Source organism: Salmo salar, chromosome ssa03 (genome assembly GCF_905237065.1).
Source record: "Salmo salar chromosome ssa03, Ssal_v3.1, whole genome shotgun sequence".
Lineage (NCBI taxonomy): Eukaryota > Metazoa > Chordata > Actinopteri > Salmoniformes > Salmonidae > Salmo > Salmo salar.
Window position 1 is genome coordinate 60,231,138 of NC_059444.1, and position 19,417 is coordinate 60,250,554.

Consider the following 19,417-nt stretch of genomic DNA (forward strand, 5'->3'; position numbering starts at 1 on the left):
CAAACTGTTTTCATCTCCTATTCCCTGAGAAACAGAGGCGTAAGCCTCCGCTCGCAGCAGACCGGCGGGCAGAGAGAGAGCGAGTGTGTGTGTGTGTGTGTGTGTGTGTGTGTGTGTGTGTGTGTGTGTGTGTGTGTGTGTGTGTGTGTGTGTGTGTGTGTGTGTGTGTGTGTGTGTGTGTGTGTGTGTGTGTGTGTGTGTGTGTGTGTACGTGCATTCGCACGCAGAGTGCAGGGAGCTGTGTCTGTGGTGGATCAATGGTCCGTCTGACTACCCTGGTCCGTTCTTTTAGATTCAGACAAAGGAGAGGACAACGCCCTTCTCTCTCAGCTAGCTCTTCTTCCTCCTGTCACCTCTATGGTGTCTCTGTGACAGACACATCACCACAGCACCATCCATAACACCTAACTTCACATGATGTATCAATATCTCTGGTCTGAGGAGCAGGTTGGCATTTATTGTCATAAATCTTGCCTCGGAGGCAGCTCTGCGGTGGTCACTAGCTAGCACAGTCAAAGTCATAAAATCGGGTTTTAAACTTAACCACACTGCTAATCTTAATGCCTTACCCTAACCTTGAATTAAAAGTAAAAAACACATTTTTATTTTCCATACATTTTTACATTAATAGCCAATTTTGACTTTGCAGCTGGCCCATCTAGCAGAAATTGTTCAGTTCTGCCTCCAGTGCAAGATTCATAACAATAAACGTCAACCTGTGCCTGGAGAGATCATCAGTCAGTTGAGGGACATGTATTTATTTAGGTAATCAATGCAAGTTGGAGAGACAGAGAGACAGGATACAGGAGGGATGGCTTTGACACGTGTTCATTAATCAGTCATGCAGGAACAGCTTGGTCAGTAGAGCTGATAAGGAATGAATGATAGTCACGTCATGTACAATACGTGGGGTAAGGATGCTGTGTGAATAATCCTGTGTGTGTATATGTCAAATCAAATCAAATGTTATTTGTCACATGCGCCTTACAGTGAAATACTACTTACTTACAAGCCCTTAACCAACAATGCAGTTTTAAGAAAAATACCTAAAATAAATAAATAAAAGTAACAAATAATTAAAGAGCAGCAGTGAAATAACAAAAGCGAGGCCATATACAGGGGGTACCGGTACAGAGTCAATGTGCGGGGGCACTGGTTAGTCCAGGTAATATGTACATGTAGGTAGAGTTATTAAAGTGACTATGCATAGATAATAACAGAGAGTAGCAGCAGTGTAAAAGATTTGATTAGATGTTCAGGAGTCTTATGGCTTGGGGGTAGAAGCTGTTTAGAAGCCTCTTGGACCTAGACTTGGCGCTCCGGTACCGCCTGCCGTGCTGTAGCAGAGAGAACAGTCTATGACTAGGGTGGCAGGAGTTTGACAATTTTAGGACCTTCCTCTGACACCGCCTGGTATAGAGGTCCTGGATGGCAGAAAGCTTGGCCCCAGTATGTGTGAAAGTATGTGTGTGTATATGTGCATTGCATTGTATAGGTGTGTGTGATATGTGTGTATTTTTACCATTTAAGCCCAGCACTCACACTGACACTGGGCCAGAGGTAGGCTGGTGTGATGACATCATCAATATGCCCTGTGAAGGTACCGAATCAGATAAGGAGCCAGGAGATTGGCTGCTGATAGCTGGTGATAAGGCTGCTGGGTAAACTGGAACAGTCCTCTTCATCAGCTTCTCTCCCGCCGAACCAGGGAAATGTTATTTACACACATCCAAACCTCAACGTAAAGCCTTCCCACTGGGCACACACTGGTTGAGTCAACGTTGTTTCCATGTCATTTCAACAAAATTACTTTGACGTGACTTTGAATTGGCGTCTGTGCCCAATGGGTTACGGGCTAGCAACCTTACATGAAACCCAACTAAATGGCATTTCACAAATTATTATTTTCCATGTGAGTGCTAATGTCCTTTTGTGCTGTTGGTTTTTCATGAAATGGTGAGTCAGCATCACTTGTTTATGGAACTACATGTTCTATGGGAACGACTTGGCAATGGAAAATTGCTTGTTCATCCTCTCAGGGGAAACAACTGGTACGTGCACATGTTATTGTACCTGTTAAATCCCTAACGTGTTGATATCTGTTGTGAATGTTCTCCTCATGCTCCCCTCTCTCCTCTTTCCCTCCTTGCAGCTCCAGCGTCTGAAACGCTCCCTCTCCTTTAAGACCCTGATGCGCAGTAAGAGTGTGGAGAACTTCTTCCAGAAGTCCTACAGTGACACCCGTCTCCCCCCGGACTTCATCACCGACCCGCCACCCCCCTCCCCGCCCCCCTGGCTCTCCCCTCGCCAGTGAACGCTCACCCTCCCTCTCTCCGTCACTCAGCCCCAACCCCTCCCTCTGCTCCCACTCCCCGTCTCTAAGCCCCTCCCCCTCGCTGTCTTCCAAGGCCCCGCCCCCCGGCCCGCCCCGTGACGCAGGTGACCCACTGCTTCCAGGAGCACGTGTTCCGCAAGCCCACCCACTGCCAGCTCTGCAAGCACCTGATCGTGGGTAAGGTGCCTACTTTACTCCCAGGCCTCTAAACACTACCAGCCTCCTTAGGCCTCAGTGTCTATGTAGGATTAGTTGCTTCATTCAGCCATTTATCCTGGTTACTTGATCTTGTATTTCTAGCTGGTATGTTTCATTACTTTATGAGGTCACTGCCACTGTCCATTATACTAGAATCCACTTGACTATTAAGTGAACAGATTTCAAAGGCAGCACCTGACTAGGTAGCTATTGACTGGTTTAATTAGTTACTCACATCATTTAATTCCTATTCAATAGCAATAACAATGTAATATTGATAACAGTGAAGCAAACATTAGGTGGATTACAGTGAGGGAAAAAAGTATTTGATCCTCTGCTGATTTTGTATGTTTGCCCACTGACAAAGAAATGATCAGTCTATAATTTTAATGGTAGGTTTATTTGAACAGTGAGAGACAGAATAACAACAAAAAAATCCAGAAAAACACATGTCAGAAATGTTATAAATTGATTTGCATTTTAATGAGGGAAATAAAAAAAAAGTACCATATTTTTTTATTTTTTTTTAAATGCATGAAATGAAAGGTATGCATTCACTGCTGTAAGTCGCTCTGGATAAGAGCGTCTGCTAAATTACTAAAATGTAAATGTAATAAGTATTTGACCCCCTCTCAATCAGAAAGATTTCTGGCTCCCAGGTGCCTTTTATACAGGTAACAAACTGAGATTAGGAGCACACTCTTAAAGGGAGTGCTCCTAATCTCAGCTTGTTACCTGTATAAAAGACACCGGTCCACAGAAGCAATCAATCAATCAATCAGATTCCAAACTCCCCACCATGGCCAAGACCAAAGAGCTCTCCAAGGATGTCAGGGACAAGATTGTAGACCTACACAAGGCTGGAATGGGCTACAAGACCATCGCCAAGCAGCTTGGTGAGAAGGTGACAACAGTTGGTGCGATTATTCGCAAATGGAAGAAACACAAAAGAACTGGCAATCTGCCTCGGCCTGGGGCTCCATGCAAGATCTCACCTCGTGGGGTTGCAATGATCATGAGAATGGTGAGGAATCAGCCCAGAACTACACGGGAGGATCTTGTCAATGATCTCAAGGCAGCTGGGACCATAGTCACCAATAAAACAATTGGTAACACATTACGTCGTGAAGGACTGAAATCCTGCAGCGCCCGCAAGGTCCCCCTGCTCAAGAAAGCACATATACAAGCCCGTCTGAAGTTTGCCAATGAACATCTGAATGATTCAGAGGACAACTGGGTGAAAGTGTTGTGGTCAGATGAGACCAAAATGGAGCTCTTTGGCATCAACTCAACTCGCCGTGTTTGGAGGAGAAGGAATGCTGCCTATGACCCCAAGAATACCATCCCCACCGTCAAACATGGAGGTGGAAACATTATGCTTTGGGGGTGTTTTTCTGCTAAGGGGACAGGACAACTTCACCGCATCAAAGGGACGATGGACGGGGCCATGTACGTTCAAATCTTGGGTGAGAACCTCCTTCCCTCAGCCAGGGCATTGAAAATGCGTCGTGGATGGGTATTCCAGCATGACAATGACCCAAAACACACGGCCAAGGCAACAAAGGAGTGGCTCAAGAAGAAGCACATTAAGGTCCTGGAGTGGCCTAGCCAGTCTCCAGGCTTTAATCCCATAGAAAATTTGTGGAGGGAGCTGAAGGTTTGAGTTGCCAAACGTCAGCCTCGAAACCTTAATGACTTGGAGAAGATCTGCAAAGAGGAGTGGGACAGAATCCCTCCTGAGATGTGTGCAAACCTGGTGGCCAACTACAAGAAACATCTGACCTCTGTGATTGCCAGAAAGGGTTTTGCCACCAAGTACTAAGTCATGTTTTGCAGAGGGGTCAAATACTTATTTCCCTCATTAAAATGCAAATCATTTTATAACATTTTTGACATGCGTTTTTCTGGATTGTTTTGTTGTTATTCTGTCTCTCACTGTTCAAATAAACCTACCATTACAATTATAGACTGATCATTTCTTTGTCAGTGGGTAAACGTACAAAATCAGCAGGGGATCAAATACTTTTTTCCTTCACTGTATAATTGGAATTTATGCAGGAGAATAGCAGAGGTACCACATAAATGGTATTACACTCTGCTCGTGTGTGTATTCTTGGTTTTTGGACATAAAGCATACAGTATGATTGGATTGAGAAGCTGAGGGAAAGTCTAGTTTGTGTGTTCACGTGCCCTTGATTTGATATGCTGCTGCGTGTGTAGAGGTCTCTTAACATTCTCATACTCTTTTCCTCTTTGCTAAATCTACTTCCTGTCACCATGATTGATTGCAGAAGCTATTTTATTCCTCTTTGTTTTTGCTTGTGTTTGCTTACGTCATCATTTTTTCTTCAACGCATCAGCTGATCCAGCTGTCCTGTAGCCTACCTCATCGCTCCCAGTCTCTCCTCTCTCTCTCCCAGTCTCTCTGTCTCTCCTCTCTCTCTCTCCCAGTCTCTCCTCTCTCTCCTCTCTCTCTCCCAGTCTCTCCTCTCTCTCCCAGTCTTGTTCGCTCTCCCAATCTCTCTGTCCTCTCTTTCTCCCAGTCTCTCCTCTCTCTTCCAGTCTCTTCCAGTCTCTCCTCTCACTTCCAGTCTCTCCTCTCTCTCTCCCAGTCTCTCCTCTCTCTCTTCCAGTCTCTCCTATCTCTGTCTCTCCTCTCTCTCTGTCTGTCCTCTCTCTCTTCCAGTCTCTCCTCTCTCCCAGTCTGTCCTCTCTCTCTCCCAGTCTCTCCTCTCTCTGTCTCTCCTCCCTCTCTCTCTGTCTCTCCTCTCTCTGTCTCTCCTCTCCCAGTCTCTCCTCTCCCAGTCTCTCCTCTCCCAGTCTCTCCTCTCTCTGTCTCTCCTCTCTCTGTCTCTCCTCTCCCAGGCTCTCCTCTCTCTCTCTCCTCTCCCAGTCTCTCCTCTCTCTCTCTCTCCTCTCCGTCTCTCCTCTCTCTCTCCCAGTCTGTCTGTCTCTCTCTCTCTTAGTCTCTTATCAGTCTCTCCTCTCTCTGTCTCTCCTCTCTCTGTCTCTCCTCTCCCAGTCTCTCCTCTCTCTGTCTTTCCTCTCTCTCTCCCAGTCTCTCCTCTCTCTCTCTCTCAGTCTCTTATCAGTCTCTCCTCACTCTGTCTTTCCTCTCTCTGTCTCGCCTCTCCCAGTCTCTCCTCTCCCAGTCTCTCATCTCTGTCTCTCCTCTCTCTGTCTCTCCTCTCCCAATCTCTCCTCTCCCAGTCTATCCTCTCTCTGTCTCTCCTCTCTCCCAGTCTCTCCTCTCTCTCTCCCAGTCTCTCCTCTCTCTCCCAGTCTCTCTGTCTCTCCTCTCTCTCTCCCAGTCTCTCCTCTCTCTCCCAGTCTCTCCTCTCTCTCTCCCAGTCTGTCTGTCTCTCTCTCTTAGTCTCTTATCAGTCTCTCCTCTCTCTGTCTCTCCTCTCTCTGTCTCTCCTCTCCCAGTCTCTCCTCTCTCTGTCTTTCCTCTCTCTCTCCCAGTCTCTCCTCTCTCTGTCTTTCCTCTCTCTCTCCCAGTCTCTCCTCTCTCTGTCTTTCCTCTCTCTCTCCCAGTCTCTCCTCTCTCTCTCTCTCTCTCTCTCAGTCTCTTATCAGTCTCTCCTCACTCTGCCTTTCCTCTCTCTGTCTCGCCTCTCCCAATCTCTCCTCTCCCAGTCTCTCCTCTCCCAGTCTCTCCTCTCTCTGTCTCTCCTCTCTCTGTCTCTCCTCTCCCAGTCTCTCCTCTCCCAGTCTCTCCTCTCTCTGTCTCTCCTCTCTCTCTCCCAGTCTCTCCTCTCTCTCCCAGTCTCTCTGTCTCTCCTCTCTCTCTCCCAGTCTCTCCTCTCTCTCTCAGTCTCTCTGTCTCTCCTCTCTCTCTCCCAGTCTCCCAGTCTCTCCTCTCTCTCCCAGTCTCTCCTTTCTCTCTCCCAGTCTCTCCTTTCTCTCTCCCAGTCTCTCCTCTCTCTCTCCCAGTCTCTCCTCTCTCTCCCAGTCTCGTTCGCTCTCCCAATCTCTCTGTCCTCTCTTTCTCCCAGTCTCTCCTCTCTCTTCCAGTCTCTTCCAGTCTCTCCTCGCTCCTCTCTGTCTCTCCTCTCTCTTCCAGTCTCTCCCTCTCTCTCCCAATCTCTCCTCTCTCTCTTCCAGTCTCTCCTATCTCCAAGTCTGTCCTCTCTCTCTCCCAGTCTCTCCTCTCTCTGTCTCTCCTACCCCAGTCTCTCCTCTCTCTCTCCTCTCCCAGTCTCTCCTCTCTCTCTCTCCTCTCCCAGTCTCTCCTCTCTCTGTCTCTCCTCTATCTGTCTCTCCTCTCTCTCTCTCCCAGTCTCTCCTCTCTCTGTCTCTCTCTCTTAGTCTCTTATCAGTCTATGCTCTCTCTGTCTCTCCTCTCTCTGTCTCTCCTCTCTCTCCCAGTCTCTCCTCTCTCTGTCTCTCTCTGTCTCTTATCAGTCTCTCCTCACTCTGTCTTTCCTCTCTCTGTCTCGCCTCTCCCAGTCTCTCCTCTCCCAGTCTCTCCTCTCCCAGTCTCTCCTCTCTCTGTCTCTCCTCTCTCTGTCTCTCCTCTCCCAGTCTCTCCTCTCCCAGTCTCTCCTCTCTGTCTCTCCTCTCTCTCTCCCAGTCTCTCCTCTCCCAGTCTCTCCTCTCTCTGTCTCTTCTTTCTCTCTGTCTCTCCTCTCTCCCAATCTCTCCTCTCTCTCCCAGTCTCTCCTCTCCCAGACTGTCCTCTCTCTGTCTCTCCTCTCTCTCCCAGTCTGTCCTCTCCCAGTCTCTCATCTCTCTGTTTCTTCTCTCTCTCTGTTTCTCCTCTCACTCCCAGTCTGTCCTCTCCTCTCCCAGTCTCTGCTCTCTCTGTCTCTCCTCTCACTCCCAGTCTGTCCTCTCCTCTCCCAGTCTCTCCTCTACCAGTTTCTCCTCTCTGTGTCTTCTCTCTCGCTCTCTCTTATCAGTCTCTCCTCTCTCTGTCTCTCCTCTCTTTCTCCCAGTCTCTCCTCTTCTGTCTCTCCTCTCTCTCCCAGTCTCTCCTCTCTCTCTCTCTGTCTCTCTTCTCTCTCTCTGTCTCTCCTCTCTCCCAGTCTCTCTTCTCTCTCCCAGTCTCTCTTCTCTCTCTCTGTCTCTCCTCTCTCTGTCTCTCCTCTCTCTGTGTCTCCTCTCTTTCTCCCAGTCTCTCTTCTCTCTGTCTCTCATCTCTCTCTCCCAGTTTCTCCTCTCTCTCTCCCAGTCACCCCCTCTCTCCCAGTCTCTCATCTCTATTCTCTGTCTCTCATCTCTCTCCCAGTTTCTCTTCTCCCTCCCAGTCTCTCCTTTCTCTCCCAGTCTCTCCTCCCCCTCCCAGTTTGTAACAGAACTGAGCTTGAGCAAATAGAAGATTCAGATCAGTTCATGTATTTTTTGGTTTGTGTTTCCACGTCTTTGTTATGGATAGGGCTCTAGACTAAATCCTTCTAAACATTCGTTTTGGCACCAGTGAATAAGTAAACCTTGAACTGGAAATAAATTGTTTGGATGACTCAAAACAATGCAGCTTAATGACATAGGGATTGTCTTCTCACTCTCCAACATATAAAAGAAAAACGCAAAACGAATTATATCAAGAAAAAGGACAAAGAATATTTCTCCACTCTAACTAGGCTTGTTCCTAAGACAATGCTTGATGAGAATTGGTGTGACTAAAAACCAAATAGAACCCAAATGCCTCCAGCTGGTTGTCAGTCTCTCCATGTTTTGAGAGGAACTGTTGATAATGCACTGCTTAGTTCAGCAGGCAGTGCCAGCACAATAGAAGTAGGGCAGTGCTTGATCAACCCTCTCTGGATGACTGAGATGAGATTTACATCAAACAGGAACCTGCTTTGATCACATGCCAACCTTGTTTATTTCTACATTCTGTCTCTCTCTCCCTCTCTCTCTCAACCCCCCATCTCTCTCTCTCAACCTCCCCCTCTCTCTCTCTTTTCTCTCTCTCTAACCACTCTCTTTCTCAACCTCCCCCTCTCTCTCTCTTTTCTCTCTCTAACCACTCTCTCTCTCAATCTCCCCCCTCTCTCTCTTTTCTCTCTCTCTCTAACCACTCATCTCTCTCCCCCTCTCTCCCCTCTCTCTCAATTCAATTCAAGGGGCTTTATTGGCATGGGAAACATATGTTAACATTGCCAAAGCAAGTGAAGTAGATAATATACAAAAGTGAAATAAGCAATAAAAATGAACAGTAAACATTACACTCACAGAAGTTCCAAAAGAATAAAGACATTACAAATGTCATCATATATATATACAGAGTTGTAATGATGTGCAAATGGTTAAAGTACAAAAGGGAAAATAAATAAACATAAATATGGGTTGTATTTACAAAGGTGTTTGTTCCTTACTGGTTGCCCTTTTCTTGTGGCAACAGGTCGCAAATCTTGCTGCTGTGATGACACATTGTGGTATTTCACCCAGTAGATATGGGAGTTGGGTATGTTTTCGAATTCTTAGTGGATCTGTGTAATCTGAGGGAAATATGTGTCTCTAATATGGTCATACATTTGGCAGGAGGTTAGGAAGTGCAGCTCAATTTCCACCTCATTTTGTGGGCAGTGTGCACATAGCCTGTCTTCTCTTGAGAGCCAGGTCTGCCTACGGCGGCCTTTCTCAATAGCAAGGCTATGCTCACTGAGTCTGTACATAGTCAAAGCTTTTCTTAAGTTTGGGTCAGTCACAGTGGTCAGGTATTCTGCCACTGTGTACTCTCTGTTTTGGGCCAAATAGCATTCTAGTTTGCACAGTTTCTTTTGTTAAGTCTTTCCAATGTGTCAAGTAATTATCCTTTTGTTTTCTCATGATTTGGTTGGGTCTAATTGTGTTGGTGTCCTGGGGCTCTGTGGGGTCTGTTTGTGTTTGTGAAAAGACTCCCAGGACCAGCTTGCTTAGGGGACTCTTCTCCAGGTTCATCTCTCTGTAGGTGATGGCTTTGTTATGGAAGGTTTGGGAATCGCTTCCTTTTAGGTGGTTGTATAATTTAACGGCTCTTTCTGGATTTTGATAATTAGCGGGTATCGGCCTAATTCTGCTCTGCATGCATTATTTGGTGTTTTACATTGTACACGGAGGATATTTTTGCAGAATTCTGCATGCAGAGTTTCAATTTGGTGTTTGTCCCATTTGTGAATTCTTGGTTGGTGAGCGGACCCCAGACCTCACAATCATAAAGGGCAATGTGTTCTATAACTGATTCAAGTATTTTTAGCCAGATCGTAATTGGTATGTCGAATTTTATGTTCCTTTTGATGGCATAGAAGGCCCTTCTTGCCTTGTCTCTCAGATCGTTCACTGCTTTGCGGAAGTTACCTGTGGCGCTGATGTTTAGGCCAAGGTATGTATAGTTTTTTGTGTGCTTTAGGGCAACAGTGTCTAGATGGAATTTGTATTTGTGGTCCTGGCAACTGGACCTTTTTTGGAACACCATTATTTTTGTCTTACTGAGATTTACTGTCAGGGCCCAGGTCTGGCAGAATCTGTGCAGAAGATCTAGGTGCTGCTGTAGGCCCTCCTTGGTTGGTGACAGAAGCACCAGATCATCAGCAAACAGTAGACATTTGACTTCAGAGTCTAGTAGGGTGAGGCCGGGTGCTGCAGACTGTTCTAGTGCCCTCGCCAATTCGTTGATATATATGTTGAAGAGAGTGGGGCTTAAGCTGCATCCCTGTCTCACCCCAAGGCCCTGTGGGAAGAAATGTGTGTGTTTTCTGCCTATTTTAACCGAAAACATGTTTGTGTACATGGATTTTATAATGTCGTATGTTTTTCCCCCAACACCACTTTCCATCAATTTGTATAGCAGACCCTCATGCCAAATTGAGTCGGAGGCTTTTTTAAGTCAACAAAGCATGAGAAGACTTTGCCTTTGTTTTGGTTTGTTTGTCAATTAGGGTGTGCAGGGTGAATACGTGGTCTGTCGTACGATAATTTGGTAAAAAGCCAATTTGACATTTGCTCAGAACATTGTTTTCACCGAGGAAATGTACAAGTCTGCTGTTAATGATAATGCAGAGGATTTTCCCAAGGTTGCTGTTGATGCATATCCCACGGTAGTTATTGGGGTCAAATTTGTCTCCACTTTTGTGGATTGGGGTGATCAGTCCTTGGTTCCAAATAGTGGGGAAGATGCCAGAGCTAAGGATGATGTTAAAGAGTTTTAGTATAGCCAATTGAAATTTGTTGTCTGTATATTTGATCATTTCATTGAGGATAGCATCAACACCACAGGCCTTTTTGGGTTGGAGGGTTTTTATTTTGTCCTGTAGTTCATTAAAGGTAATTGGAGAATCCAGTGGGTTCTGGTAGTCTTTAATAGTTGATTCTAAGATTTGTATTTGATCATGTGTATGTTTTTGCTGTTTGTTCTTTGTTATAGAGCCAAAAATATTGGAGAAATGGTTTACCCATACATCTCCATTTTGGATAGATAATTCTTCGTGTTGTTGTTTGTTTAATGTTTTCCAATTTTCACAGAAGTGGTTAGAGTCTATGGATTCTTCAATTACATTGAGCTGATTTCTGACGTGCTGTTCCTTCTTTTTCTGTAGGATATTTCTGTATTGTTTTAGCGATTCACCATAGTGAAGGCATAGACTCAGGTTTTCTGGATCTCTATGTTTTTGGTTGGACAGGTTTCTCAATTTATTTCTTATGTTTTATCATTCTTCATCAAACCATTTGTCATTGTTGTTCATTTTCTTCAGTCAAATATACTGTTTAGAATTTCTACTGCCAAGTTTACACCTTCACTATTACAGTGGAATGTTTTGTCCAGGAAGTTGTCTAAAAGGGATTGAATTTGTTGTTGCGTAATTGTTTTTGGTAGGTTTCCACACTACATTCCTTCCATCTCTAGCATTTCTTAATATTACTCAGTTCCTTTGGCTTTGATGCCTCATGATTGAGTATTGCTCTGTTCAAGTAGACTGATTTTGCTGTGATCTGATAGGGGTGTCAGTGCGCTGACAGTGAATGCTCTGAGAGACCCTGGGTTGAGGTCAGTGATAAAGTAGTCTACAGTACTACTGCCAAGAGATGAGCTATAGGTGTACCTAGCTTAGGAGTCTCCTCGAAGCCTACCATTGACTGTGTACATACCCAGCATGTGACAGAGCTGCAGGAGTTGTGACCCGTTTTTGTTGGTTATGTTGTCATAGTTGTGCCTTGGGGGGCATATGGGGGAGGGAATGCTGTCACCTCCAGGCAGGTGTTTGTCCCCCTGTGTGCTGAGGATGTCAGGTTCTTGTCCGGTTCTGGCATTTAGGTCGCTACAGACTAGTACATTTCCCTGGGCCTGGAAATTATTGATTTCCCCCTCCAGGAGGGAGAAGCTGTCTTCATTAAAGTATGGGGATTCTAGTGGGGAGATATAGGTAGCACACAGGAGGACATTTTTCTCTGTTAAGATAATTTCCTTTTGAATTTCAAGCCAAATGTAAAATGTTCCTGTTTTGATTAATTTAATGGAGTGAGTTAGGTCTGCTCTATACCAAATTAGCATACCCCCTGAGTCCCTTCCCTTTTTCACACCTGGTAGTTTGGTGGATGGGACTACCAGCTCTCTGTAACCTAGAGGGCAACCAGTGGGTCCGTGTCCTCTACACCAGATTTCTTGTAGGATGACAATGTCTGTATTTCCGATTTCTTTGATTAAGTCCAGGTTCCTGGTCTTTAGGCCAAAGGCAGATGACCTCAGGTCTTGGATATTCCAGGATGAGATAGTGAAGGCTTTGTGTTCCATAAAGTGTCCAATGTTGTTGATCGTGCAGTTTGGCCACAGGCCAGTAAGTGTGAGCAGAGCATGCTGCGCATCTGGTACATGCCATTGCTTTGGGCTAGTGTAAGAGTGGGGGTTGGGCCTGTTTGCCCGCTCACTGCCTGGGCGTATGTGTGACTTCCATGTTGAGGCCCTCTTTGTGGGGGTGGGGTGCATGGGGTGGGCAGGAGGGGCATAGGTCTGAGGGTGTGGCATGGTTGACTTGGGGGGTGGGTTTGATTGGTTGGGGTGGGGGTGGATGTGGATGTGGTCTCGGCGTGGGTCTTCTATGTGTAGGACGGGGGGGGGGGGTGTCTCGCTGGTCTGGGCGGGGTGTCTATTGATCTGTTGCTCCTGTGTGAAGTGTTGGGGCTGCGTTTGAGAGCGATGTCCTTTAGGGTCCGGGCGAAGGTGGGCACTGCTGCCTTCTATAGGTGGACCTGGTCATAAAGGCTGTTCAAGTCCAGGGTGGAGTGGTGGGCCAGGTAATCATTTGGTTTTGAGGCACAGTCACGAGAAATACTTGCGTTTACCCACTGTATGGTAGCAGGGTGGAAGTCTTTTCGTGGTAGCAGGGTGGATATAACCACTTGTGCATTGGGGAAAGTAGATGAAGCTTTTTCAATCACTCCCTTCAGTGCTGTGGCCACCCTTTCCTGCTGTGTTCTCAGGTCGCTTGTGCCTGTGTGTATTATTATGTAGCTATGTGAACATAGTTGGTTCTCAGACAGAAGGACTAGGGCGCGCTGGGTGTTTGGACACCAGAGTTTAGACGCACTGTGTTTTGGAAAAAGTTTATTTTCTTGTATATATTTCCCGTTTGAGACCATAAGGAGTACAATCTGTGTCTTGTGTATGTCCTCAGTGGGTGTGGGGGGGTTGTCAGGAGGGCTATCAGGGTGGCTGACAGGGGGGGGTGCTCAGAGGGGGTGAGATCCCCTGGGCTTGGGGTTCTTCATTTGTCTGTTCTGCTGTGATGTCGACGCTATGGTCAGGGTCTGGGGTGGGCTGTTCTGCTGTGATGTAGACGCTATGGTCAGGGTCTGGGGTGGACTGTTCTGCTGTGATGTAGACGCTATGGTCAGGGTCTGGGGTGGACTGTTCTGCTGTGATGTAGACGTTATGGTCAGGGTCTGGGGTGGACTGTTCTGCTGTGATGTAGACGCTATGGTCAGGGTCTGGGGTGGACTGTTCTGCTGTGATGTAGACGCTATGGTCAGGGTCTGGGGTGGACTGTTCTGCTGTGATGTAGACGCTATGGTCAGGGTCTGGGGTGGACTGTTCTGCTGTGATGTAGACACTATGGTCAGGGTCTGGGGTGGACTGTTCTGCTGTGATGTAGACGCTATGGTCAGGGTCTGGGGTGGACTGTTCTGCTGTGATGTAGACGCTATGGTCAGGGTCTGGGGTGGACTGTTCTGCTGTGATGTAGACGCTATGGTCAGGGTCTGGGGTGGACTGTTCTGCTGTGATGTTAACGCTATGGTCAGGGTCTGGGGTGGACTGTTCTGCTGTGATGTAGACGTGGTCAGGGTCTGGGGTGGACTGTTCTGCTGTGATGTAGACGCTATGGTCAGGGTCTGGGGTGGACTGTTCTGCTGTGATGTAGACGTTATGGTCAGGGTCTGGGGTGGACTGTTCTGCTGTGATGTAGACACTATGGTCAGGGTCTGGTGTGGACTGTTCTGCTGTGGTGTTAACACTATGGTCAGGGTCTGGGGTGGACTGTTCTGCTGTGATGTAGACGCTATGGTCAGGGTCTGGGGTGGACTGTTCTGCTGTGATGTAGACGCTATGGTCAGGGTCTGGGGTGGACTGTTCTGCTGTGATGTTAACGCTATGGTCAGGGTCTGGGGTGGACTGTTCTGCTGTGATGTAGACGCTATGGTCAGGGTCTGGGGTGGACTGTTCTGCTGTGATGTAGACGCTATGGTCAGGGTCTGGGGTGGACTGTTCTGCTGTGATGTAGACGCTATGGTCAGGGTCTGGGGTGGACTGTTCTGCTGTGGTGTAGACGTGGTCAGGGTCTGGGGTGGACTGTTCTGCTGTGATGTAGACACTATGGTCAGGGTCTGGGGTGGACTGTTCTGCTGTGATGTAGACGTGGTCAGGGTCTGGGGTGGACTGTTCTGCTGTGATGTAGACACTATGGTCAGGGTCTGGGGTGGACTGTTCTGCTGTGATGTTGACACTATGGTCAGGGTCTGGGGTGGACTGTTCTGCTGTGATGTAGACGCTATGGTCAGGGTCTGGGGTGGACTGTTCTGCTGTGATGTAGACGCTATGGTCAGGGTCTGGGGTGGACTGTTCTGCTGTGATGTAGACACTATGGTCAGGGTCTGGGGTGGACTGTTCTGCTGTGATGTAGACACTATGGTCAGGGTCTGGGGTGGACTGTTCTGCTGTGATGTAGACACTATGGTCAGGGTCTGGGGTGGACTGTTCTGCTGTGATGTCGACGCTATGGTCAGGGTCTGGGGTGGACTGTTCTGCTGTGATGTAGACACTATGGTCAGGGTCTGGGGTGGACTGTTCTGCTGTGATGTAGACACTATGGTCAGGGTCTGGGGTGGACTGTTCTGCTGTGATGTAGACGCTATGGTCAGGGTCTGGGGTGGGCTGTTCTGCTGTGATGTTAACGCTATGGTCAGGGTCTGGGGTGGACTGTTCTGCTGTGATGTAGACACTATGGTCAGGGTCTGGGGTGGACTGTTCTGCTGTGATGTAGACGCTATGGTCAGGGTCTGGGGTGGACTGTTCTGCTGTGATGTAGACACTATGGTCAGGGTCTGGGGTGGACTGTTCTGCTGTGATGTAGACGCTATGGTCAGGGTCTGGGGTGGACTGTTCTGCTGTGATGTAGACGTGGTCAGGGTCTGGGGTGGACTGTTCTGCTGTGATGTAGACGCTATGGTCAGGGTCTGGGGTGGACTGTTCTGCTGTGATGTAGACGTGGTCAGGGTCTGGGGTGGACTGTTCTGCTGTGATGTCGACGCTATGGTCAGGGTCTGGGGTGGACTGTTCTGCTGTGGTGTTGAGACTTTTGTTGGGAGCTGAGGTGGGCTGTTCTGCTGGCTTCTCTGCGGGGGTGGCCACCTTTCTAGTAGGTTGTTCTCTCTCACACGCCATCCCCTCACCCTCTCCTCCAGCACTCTGATCCTCTCCTCTAGTGCTCCGTTCTTCTCCTGCTCCTGCTTTCTCTCCTGTTGAAGTTGTCTCACCACAGTCCAGAGTGCAGATATGTCTCTCTCCACCTCCAGCTCTCCGGGTCTGGTTAAGGGGGTGTTGTTGTGCTGGACTGTTGTATGAGTCTGTGCTGACTGGAGTGTAATCAACTGATGTTTCAGCTCCACCTGCCTTACCTCCAGCTGGGTGAATGTATCCTTCATTTCAATAAGGGAGTAGTACTCTGTGCTGGGAGGTTGACTTTCCGCTTGGGGTTGCTCGTCTGTGGGGTTAAATAATGAAGAGGTCTGGTCTGACCCGCTCGGGGTGGGGGTATCTTTCTCAAGGGAGAGCTTCTCCTGCTGAGCTAATTCTTTGATTAGGTGAAAGTCCAGCTGAAACTGTTTGGGGGTGTTGCCCTGTACCATTACTGTTCCAGACTTATAGAGATTTATATTAGCTGACTCAGAGTCCTCGTTGTCTAGTATCCTGAGTAGAGGTCGACCGAGTATGATTTTTCAACGCCGATACCGATTATTGGCTGATCAAAAAAGCCGATGCCGATTAATCGTCCGATTTTTTTTCTTCCCCCCATGCCCCGGAATAAGGCAGTTAACCCACCGTTCCTAGGCCGTCATTGAAAATAAGTATGTGTTCTTAACTGACTTGCGTAAATAAATCGGCAAATCGGTGTCCAAAAATACCGATTACCGATTGTTATGAAAACTTGAAATTGGCCCAAATTAATCGGCCATTCCGATTAATCGGTCGACCTCTAATCCTGAGTTTCCACCCCTTCGGTAACACCCCCCTCTTAACAGAAGGGTAGTGTGCTAATATAGCACTGTGCCATGCCAGGGGATGGCCTGTGTGGAAGATGAGGTTGCTGATGTTCCCATTTTTGTAATAGTCAGCAAAAAGTGTCTCTTGATTTTCCATAAGGAGCTTCATTTTGTGCTATTTTTGTGTCTTATCATTCTTTACATACACAGGATACTGTATTTTAATTACCTCTGAACAGCGGGAGGCAGCTTCTAAGGCCTCTCCATTTGGTTGGAGAGTTGTATCAAGCTTGGCAGCCTTAACTTAGCATTCAGTCCTTATAAAGTAATGTAATGTATTTTTATTCTTGGCTTTTGGAAATAAAATATACTGTATCTTCAGACTATACATTACTCACTCAGTTCCAGGTTGGATAGTGTTTTCAGGTTTCTGTTGTTTTCCAGAACATTTGCTGTATAGGAATAATAATCTTTGGTAGTTGTAAACCTTCCAGGTGATTCCGTAATTCAGGCCAAAAACAGGTTGTAGGTTTTGAGTTTTGATTTGGAGTGAAGGTTATGTTGTAGAGGGTAGCATACTGTATATGTTCCTGACAATTTTTTTGTTGAGTTTATATAACTCTAAATCTATCTTTTTTTAAGAACATGCTGAAAAATGCAGGAGCTCATCTGCTCATTACCTCTCTCTCTCTCTCTGTCTGTCTGTCTGTCTGTCTGTCTGTCTGTCTGTCTGTCTGTCTGTCTGTCTGTCTGTCTGTCTGTCTGTCTGTCTGTCTGTCTGTCTGTCTGTAGGTAACTCTAAACAGGGTCTTCGGTGTAAAACCTGTAAGATGGGTGCTCACCTGTGGTGCACCTCAGAATTGTCCCAGCAGCCCTGCAATGGAAAGGTATGTTCCCTGCCCTGGTCTACAGATCTGGACACACACACACACACACACACACACACACACACACACACACACACACACACACACACACACACACACACACACACACACACACACACACACATACACACATACATACACATACACATACACACACACACGCTCCCCCCTTCCCACTGCCCCTTTCACACACACACTCCCCCTGCAACCCAGCAGTACTGGCCCCAAGGCTGAATCAGTGCTTCTCTAGGTCCTGTCCATGTCAGTGGTCAGAGTGGTCCCTCTGGTAGATGGCAGAAGCTCCACTGTCTGAATTCTCCCTGTCTAAATATTCCCTATCTGTTTCAAACCACACATGATCTCTCTTGATCCCTTCAAGGACGCCAGATAGATGCCATTGGTATGCAGGGGAAGTCCGATCCCTGAACAACGTTGTTTGAAATTCACTGAGGAACTCAGGAGCTGTTGGATGTAGAAAAAAATACTGTACTGAGAAGTTGAGAGGGAGTGTGTGATAGAGGGAGGGAGGGAGAGAGAGAGAGAGGGAGGGAGGGAGAGAGAGAGAGAGAGAGAGAGAGAGAGAGAGAGAGAGAGAGAGGGAGGGAGGGAGGGAGGGAGAGAGAGAGAGAGAGAGAGGGAGGGAGGGAGGGGGGAGGAGGGAGGGAGGGAGGGAGAGAGAGAGAGAGAGAGAGAGAGGGAGGGAGGGAGGGAGGGAGGGAGGGAGGGAGAGAGAGAGAGAGAGAGAGGGAGGGAGGGAGGGAGGGAGGGAGAGAGAGAGGGAGGGAGGGAGGGAGAGAGGGAGAGGGAGGGAGGGAGGGAGAGAGAGAGGGATAGAGAGAGGGAGGGAGAGGGAGAGAGAGGGAGAGAGGGAGGGAGAGAGAGAGGGAGGGAGGGAGGGAGGGAGGGAGGGAGGGAGGGGGGGATAGAGGGAGGGAGGGAGAGAGAGAGGAATAGAGGGAGGGGGAAGAGAGTGATAGTGAGATATGGGAGGATTCTCTACGATAAGCCAGAATATCTTTGGAAGGAACAAAGGAACACCATTCATCCCTGTAACTCTTCCCCTGCATTATAACAATGCTGATAGCTCATCTCAATGTCAGCACACAGGGAAATCAATATCTCCATTGAAACAGTGCCCGTGCCTAATTCAGTGTGAAATTGTTTGTGTGTTCTGTGTGCAGTTGTGAAAGTGTAGGTAGGCTGTGTGCTTGTGTGAGCGTTTCAATATGTGTGTGTGTGTGTGTGTGTGTGTGTGTGTGTGTGTGTGTGTGTGTGTGTGTGTGTGTGTGTGTGTGTGTGTGTGTGCCCGCGCATGGTTGTGCGTGTTGAGACCCCGGCAGCAGGTTTAATTGATTTAAAATGAAGCCAGAGAAAACACAGGGATGTTAGCAATCTTATTTCTCGCAGGATACTCGTGTATTGACTTTTGGCAACTGTTGGTCAGACTGTTGCTGCTAAGTCTGCCCTATCTCGTCCTCTCTCTCTACTTCAATTACTGTAATGTAATTCTATAAATTGGCTGAATATAAACCCATAACTACAGGCTATAAAAATGAATGAATGTAAACAGAAAATCCATATTATTCTCCCTCCTCTGTGTGTGTTAGTCTGGGGTCGGGGCCTTCAAGCGGAACTTCAGCTCTCCCATGCTGGTCAACGAACAACTGGCTGTCGTCAAAGAGGTGCAGCCCACCCAAGGTGAGCATGCCCAGTAAAGAAAGTGTGTGTGTGTGTGTGTGTGTGTGTGTGTGTGTGTGTGTGTGTGTGTGTGTGTGTGTGGATTTGTGTATCTGCAGCCATGTGTGGGGTGTCGTGCATGAAGACGTGTGTGTATTCTGCACGTGTCTATCTGCATGTGTGTGTCCTATGCTAGCCCTGCGAGGAAGTGGACGTGATTAATGTCTTTCACCCTATAGAATAGATCTTTATGAATAAGGGTCAGCTCTCATTCCACCTGCTGTCCTTTCCTTCTTCCCTGTTTCCTTCCTCCTTCCATCCATCAGTGTTCCGTTAACCTGCCCCCTCCCTCCCACCACCATAACCCCAGGTCTGTCACTTTGACGTCTGGGCTTGTGTTCCAAAATGGGACCCGATCCCATTGGCCCTGTCAAAAGTAGGGCACTATAAAGGGAATAGGGTGCTGTTTGGGACTCACCTTGGGTCTGAGCCAGGGCAGGCTTGGATTATCACCTGTCATTACACACATCAGGTAATACAGAACAGCCCATCTGGCTGCCGTTACAGTGACTGTGGAGCAGGGAAATGACTGGTTTAGTTAAATCTAGGTTTAAATTGATGGAGCTCTACCTGGAATAGAGAA

General features: G+C 47.6%; 1 protein-coding gene across 1 annotated transcript in view; it reads left to right on the plus strand.

Annotated features, from left to right (window-relative positions):
* Positions 1-19,417, plus strand: part of LOC106601007 (SH3 and cysteine-rich domain-containing protein 2-like) — a 56,462-nt gene that overhangs the window by 20,590 nt on the left and 16,455 nt on the right. The window contains 5 exon segments of the mRNA XM_045715013.1: positions 2,153-2,295; positions 2,297-2,410; positions 2,412-2,512; positions 17,003-17,097; positions 18,705-18,795. Of these exon segments, the coding sequence (XP_045570969.1) occupies positions 2,153-2,295; positions 2,297-2,410; positions 2,412-2,512; positions 17,003-17,097; positions 18,705-18,795 (544 nt within the window).